Source organism: Zootoca vivipara, chromosome 11 (assembly GCF_965207765.1).
Source record: "Zootoca vivipara chromosome 11, rZooViv2.hap1.1, whole genome shotgun sequence".
NCBI classification, from domain to species: Eukaryota; Metazoa; Chordata; class Lepidosauria; order Squamata; family Lacertidae; genus Zootoca; species Zootoca vivipara.
Genome location: NC_142594.1, coordinates 35,187,567 through 35,194,500, shown reverse-complemented (window position 1 = coordinate 35,194,500; position 6,934 = coordinate 35,187,567). Strand labels below are relative to the sequence as shown.

Below are 6,934 nucleotides of genomic sequence, written 5' to 3'. Positions count from 1 at the left end.
GAACACCTCCAGATTGCATCCCTGCTCCTTCAAAGTGAGTGCATCACCTTTAGATTGTCACTTTGTCATTGATCCTGCTGAGATCAACCTGCCATCGCCACCTGCAGCACACAACTTTTATCAGTTACGTCTGAGGCTATCCCTATAACACTTGCTCAAACCACACACACACCACTGTCAGTTGCAAGTCCTCAGGCCAGTAATGAAATAGAACAATTGCTGTTATCTGAGGAGTACTGTACTGTATTTCTCTTTGGGTATATGAAGATCATCAAGTGGGGTTTGGCTTCCCCCTAGTGGCTGAAGGCAGGAAGACCTGAGATTCATAGAAAGGAGTGGAGACTCGGCTATATAACATTTTGAACGTGTTGTAAAGTGCAATATACAATTGTGATACTAGAAGGCGAAGGCGAAAATTCAATGCAATTTTCAAAACGATTGAAAAGAAAAAGCATTTTCACACCATTTTTAACATGTGTGTAGATTCCACCTGAGTCTTCTCCTTCATTTCCCTCAACACTTGGACCAGAAGAGGCAGTGGTGAACATGTGGAAATAGCTAAAAAAGAGAGAGCTAAAATAGGATGCTGTGCACCTAAACAACAAAGCAAATGCAGTACTGGAGAGACCCAAGAACTTTTTATTGCTAAGTACCTGGACTGGAACCTGAATGTTGGGCTAGAGATACTTGCTAAGTATCTTGTGAACAGAGGAGAAAGAACATTGCTAATGATAACATACTTCCTGGATGCTGCCAAATCAACCACACACCTGTGAAAGAAATTTCTGTACCTATTTGAAACTTTTCAAACCTCCATGCACTGAAAGAATATCACCACGCCATGAGAACACCGGCCCTTAAGCTCCGTCTGCACTAGACATGTAAAGCAGTGCTATACCACTTTGAAAAGTCATGGCTTCCCCCAATTTGTGAATATGCAGATACACAAATAAGCATAGCCATTTCTCCATGATTAATTCAGCATTTATTTGTTCTATCCATCAGCTCAGTCGTCAACTCAGCGCGGCCACTGGGCAAAATACTAGCTTTGCCTATTTTGAATACAAAGCTGCTGAATTGCCACAAATACCCAACGAAACTATTGCTGCTTCTAGCATGCAAACAGAAGTTCTGAATCAGGTGGGGTTTGGGCAACTATTTTGCAAAGGAAAGACCAGGTTTGGGTAGAATGCTTGTGGCTTTCAATATGTGGTGTTGGTGTCGTTTTCCCGAATGAGGGACAGTTTGCATTATCCTGGACTAAATGGCAGCGTGCTCATTGCGCTCCATGTTCATCACCAGGTCCTTTGTGTCGCTCGTTTCAGGGGTGGAGCTGCTATTGAAATAGAGAGAGTTCTCGAAGTTGTCTTCTGTGAGGATGTGCCGGCTCCTTTTCTTGTAGAAATAGTAACATGCAATAGCCGCTACCATCACAATCAGGAGAGTCACGACAATCGCAGCGGTAACTCTCCTATTGGAAGGCGCAGGAGTGTCGTCTGTCTTTCTCGGTTCTGTAATTAACGCAGAGCAGTTATAACAACAGATTGGTGGAAATTATTATTACTATTGTATTTTGAACCCGGCCATCTTCCCAGGAGCTCTGTGTGGCATTCCAGGTCCTCCCCTCCCCATGTAAACTTTACAACAACCCTGTGACGTAGGTTACACTGAGACCAAATGTCACCTATGAGCATCGTGTTTAAATTTGCTGAAATGGGAATGTTTAAACATATTGCCATGGAAGTTTACAGAAAGGCCTTTGAGTTTTGATTGGTTAAATAGCCAATCCTACAGTAGTATGTTCTCTAGTAAGCTCTCATGTGGTTGGTTAGCTTTGGTCACAAACTCCATTTGTGTGCTTGAGTTCCCTGTGATGAACACAGGGAGCACAGGAAGGTGGCTGGGAGCCAGTAAGATGTTATAAACACTGCTGTGAGAGGGGGCTGTAGAAAGAAGATTCTCTGAATAGGGCTGCCAGTCTCAATAGTGGGCAGGACTTCTGTGCCTTTCATTGCCCTGCTCTCCTTTGAGTCTGGAAACCTTAAAGAGAAACCAGTTATCTTGTTTTCTTATTCTTCTGGTAAGTTAGCTCAACAACATTTATAAAGCCCAGCCCCCCCCCCCACCTCTGCATTAGAGGGTCATTAGGTGTAGGAAACACTAGGGGACCAAATGTTATTTACTCAGGTCATTTTCTATCTCCAGAATATAAGATGGTATAAAGGACCACCATATATTTTTGGCATTTCTTTTTTTCTTTTTTGAGACAAAAAAAAAACCCCAATACCAAATGTCAATCTAACTATCGCTTGTAAGATATTTAAATTTTAAACAACAAGTAGAAGTGGATGAAGGGAGGCTGAAATGAAAATGTTGTATTCTGCGGGAAACAAATTGGCTTTGTACATAAGATACTCAAAAGATAAATTTCACCATGGTATTTCTCATTTTATTTTTTCTTTATTTTGATTTTATTTCAAAACCTTACCTTTATTTTCTGGAACCTTCTCAGTAGACACAATTTCAATAACTAAAAATTGGAAGAGAAAAACCAAATGACCATGTGTCAAAAACCTTTTTATTGCGTATTCTGATTAAACTGAATTATTCAGCAGGGTCTGAAATGATCTTGGGCAATGTTTTGTAAGGGTATGGGAGACTCCCTCTGGATTTAAAGCATTGGTTCAAAGCATTTAAAAAATTCATCCAAGTTTGATATAGTTTATTTCTGGAATCACTCTGAAGTTCAGAAATTGCCTGTTAACTCCCACCACTCCTCACCCTCACCTCAGAAAGCCCCCAACATTTCCTCAACTTCCTTTCCCTTCCCCTTAAACTAGTGATGGGGACCCTCTTGTGGCCAATGGGCCAGATCCTTATCTCCATGAACCCGGTGAGCCAAATTGGAGAGATGGTAGATTTCCCCACCTGCCAATCTCCTGGCACTACTCTTTGAGCCTTTGGTTTTCTGGGGTCAAAGGAACAGTGCGGGGCTGTTTGAAAGCACTTTTGCAAAGTGCCCCATGCTGCTCTTTAAACGTTGAAAGCCAGTGTCAACCAGCTCCACACTATTCTTTGAAGCTTGCTCCAGGAGGGGGTAAGTGCCTTCCACTGAAACTACTGTTAAAATGGGAGGAAGCAGTTTCAATGAAAACCATTTCCCTCTCGTGCAACGAGGTACAACCATCAACTGATGGGTGGAGGAGCATGCCTTGTTCCAGCAAAGAAACAACAGAAAGCTCGCCACAGGCTCTTGGTTGTTCCTTTAATGCCACACCAGTACACACCCCACCCATAGCTGCCAAGTTTTCGCTTTTCTCGCGAGGAAGCCTATTCAGCATAAGGGAAAATCCCTGTAAAAAAGGGATAACTTGGCAGCTATGACCCCACCACTGACATAATATATGACAGCAGGTGTGGGGTGAGTGGACATATTTGGGGAAAACACCTTGTGGGCCAAACAGAGACTGCTGGTAGGCCAAGATTGGTCTGTGGTCTGGAGCTTCCTCCTTCTTCCTTAAGACTCTTACATACTGGCTCTACATACTGGCTGAGCCAGCTATGGGGGGCAGTGGGGGCACTAGTTCCCCTGTAAAGATAGGGAAGGAGGAAAGCCCACCCCCTGTTCCCCAAGGAGAAAGGTCCCAGCAGTTCCTTGGGAAATGGAATTTCCCCCAAGGCCTACTGCAATGGAGATGTCACTCCTTTAGACTGCATTATGGCCAGTAAAAAACCTCCAGTAACAGGCAAATCTCAAGCCCAAGCAAGCATCCTCTTGAGGAAGCTAGACACTTCAACTTCATAATGGGGTTTCAGGCATGCAGTGAACTCCCCTCACTTTTCCCTGTAGATTCTTGCCACCACCTCCACTTGGTTTTTAAGAGAAGGTAAATGGGCTGCGGGTGGGGTGGGGGGCAAGCTGTGAATCTTTCACCAGATTGGATTTCATTCAAGATTGAAAAGAATTTCGGCCAAGGCTAAGGTTCACTGGCATCGCTTTTTGCAATGTAATGAATATTCCCCAGGAACTACTAAACAAAGTAAAGTATAATTACTGTATTACATACTTTTAGGTCTTTTGCAAATATACGCCTGGTAGGATCTGCAGTAAAGATTATTCCAAGTCCCAGATGAAGAATACATTTCCACACAGTCTTCATTAGTTTGAGGAGAGGGCTCTCCCTCGTTCCAGTTAACAAAATCCACGACGCTGTTGTCGAGCCATAACCAATTGCCTACGGTTAAGTTAGAACATAAATGAGAGAAAGAGCTCTAGCAGGACTGCTGCTAGTATATGTTGAGCAGAGCTTTCTGAACGAGGATGTGGAATTTTCACTGTGTATAATATATCAGAACCGCTGGGCATGCTCATTGCGAACGTGATTCTTAATGCATGTCAATACACTGAAATAAGTGGGTGTGTGATTTTCAAATATGAGACTAAAACATGGGAGGAGGTGATTTCCTGGCCTTGTGCATATCTGTGCCTGGAGAACATCATGCATGATGCAGTCCTTGGGCTGGCCACCAGATTTTGCAGATTTTTATATCAGTGTGGCAAATCCAGCAGCTTCCCCCCCCCTCCCCAAAAAAAATCACTTTGGAGCCTCTTTCTACAGAATTGCTCAGTGGACAACTAAGCAAATCTAAAAGGAAACTGTGCACAATTTTGATTTGCTTCTTCTCTCGGCCGAGTTACTTGTCAGTAAAGATGTTGGGACAAGATGGTCATGATCTCATTGGTATAGGGTAGGGGTGGGGAACATTTTTGGCTCAGCAGGTGAGATTATCTTTCTTTTCCATATCTTGCCAGGGGCGTAGGAAGAGGGAGGGCGATGGGAGCGCACCACACCCGGCAGCGCGATCCCGGTGGGGTGCCATCGTGGCTGCCCCCCACCCACGCTGGGTGCTCCACCCCCAGAATGCACACCACCCTGTGGGCGGCACGCCACGCCCCCGGGACGCACGCACGCCAGCCCCGCCCCCACCTGCTCTCTGCCCCCGGTGCTGGAGCATGAAGCTCCATCACTGTAACTTGCACAGTAAGCCATCCACCTGCCAATCACCTGATGTCACAATCACATTAGGTGGTCTTTTCAAAGCATTATTTTGTGCAACGCTTTGAAAGCGGCTCCTGAAGAGCAGCCCTTTCCAGGATGTCTGTAAACATCATTTCAGCTGAGTCAGGTTTTTACCTGTTCCATATTTGGTGACATATATGTCATCAGGTATAGGGAAGATGGGCGCACCTTTTCTAAAATGGCCTCATGGGCTAAATGGGGAGGCATATGGAGGCTCATTAGGCCCACAGTCTGGAGGTTCTCCCAGCTGGTACAGGCCTTCAGAGATCCTATCATAATTGGTGGTACAGTCAATAAAAGACTTATTAAATTGTAAATTGTCTACTTGTTCATCTTTCTTAATAACTTCCTATCTGGTTAAATTGTCAGTTAGCTAAGCAGGATATACTTAAGACTTGAATTTTTTAACTGGTTCAGCATTAAAGCAGTGCAATTTGTAGAATCTGTTTTTTAAAAAGAAAAGCTTACATTCTGGGCTGTGACCAGGATGAATGCAAACAGGGTCATCTCACCCTGGTTTCCTTATCTTTCACTTACAAAGGATGAAGTGCTGGTGAAAAAAGTGGAGTTTTTAAGACGGTAGAGTTAACTCTCCGTCTTTTGAATTTGGCCAGATATGATTAACATTTAGATTATTTAAGTGTATATAATAATAAAAATCCACCGATTACATAAGCATACACTAAAGATTAAACAAAAAAGGTACCATGTATGTTTCTGAACATTCCTGTCCAAAACGATCGCACTTTACTTTCAAGGGGTTCCACATTTTCTGCCAGAAAATGTGATTCAACTGCATCAACTACTGAAACCAGACCACCACCTGCAAAACATGAGTAAGAAAACAAAGAGAACATAATTTAGGTGATTAGAATGGCTAATTTCTAATTATCATGCTCTGAAGACTAACAGTTACTCGCGCAAAATTATTTTTTTGCAATTCAGAACACTAGATAATATTTTGACATGTAAGGGGAAAAGATCATCTCCTTCACTATGTCTGATATTATTTATTTTTCAAACACTTGCTGACATCAAGATGGGTTGACCATGGCAGATTCCACACACGCCACTGAAGTATTTTTATTAACCCACTCACTGTGTTTTCCATAGAGTTACGTATATTCACAAACCGCTTTTCCATATGTTAACCTCTTGTATGCAAGACATACTCTCCTTCACTGAGCTGAGGTTTACAGTACCTCCATCACTTGTCTCTGGGGAAAACTGTCATAAACGTAAGGATGGGAAAGGATGGCAAATTAACTACAAAGCTTTGAAAGATGCCACATATATACACTGAAATATTCACCCAGCACCTGCTATTCATATGCAGAAAGCACTTCCGCTTTAGAGTCTGCACTCATCATTTTTCAGCTATCCCAAACTTCCTCTGTCGTCTTTCTCTCTACTTCTCACTATTGCTGTTTGTTGGGACTCAGCCTTTACAATGGTCTTTGGAATTACGGAACGGGCCTTAGACAGCTGCTAGAGAACAGTTAGGGTCAGAGGTGCCAGCTTGTGAGGGCAATTGGGGCTGGGGGGGGGGAGACGTCACACACATGAGCATTGCGCCTCCCACCCTAAACCAGGCAGAAGCTTCCCAGGCTTTGGGAAGGAGGTGCCAGACTTTAACAATCTACTTTACTGGGAACATTTAGAGCAGTGTTTCCCAACCTTGTGCCTCCAGATGTTTTGGGACTACAACTCCCATCATTCCTAGCTAGCAAGACCAGTGGTCAGGAATGATGGGAATTGTAGTCTGAAAACAGCTGGAGGCACAAGGTTGGGAAACACTGATTTAGAGGACTAGCCTAGTCCCCCTAGTCCACTGATCCAAGGTTTTTGGATAC

The 6,934-nt window shown here is 43.6% G+C and overlaps 1 protein-coding gene across 1 annotated transcript in view; it reads right to left on the bottom strand.

Annotated features, from left to right (window-relative positions):
• Positions 1-962: 962 nt before the first annotated feature.
• LOC118091810 (macrophage mannose receptor 1) overlaps positions 963-6,934 on the bottom strand; it is a 55,540-nt gene continuing 49,568 nt past the window's right edge. The window contains exons 27-30 of the mRNA XM_035129236.3: positions 5,788-5,904; positions 4,068-4,235; positions 2,489-2,530; positions 963-1,511 (exon numbers count right to left, since the gene is read on the bottom strand). Of these exons, the coding sequence (XP_034985127.3) occupies positions 1,261-1,511; positions 2,489-2,530; positions 4,068-4,235; positions 5,788-5,904 (578 nt within the window). The 3' untranslated portion in view covers positions 963-1,260. The remainder of the gene's footprint in view (positions 1,512-2,488; positions 2,531-4,067; positions 4,236-5,787; positions 5,905-6,934) is intronic.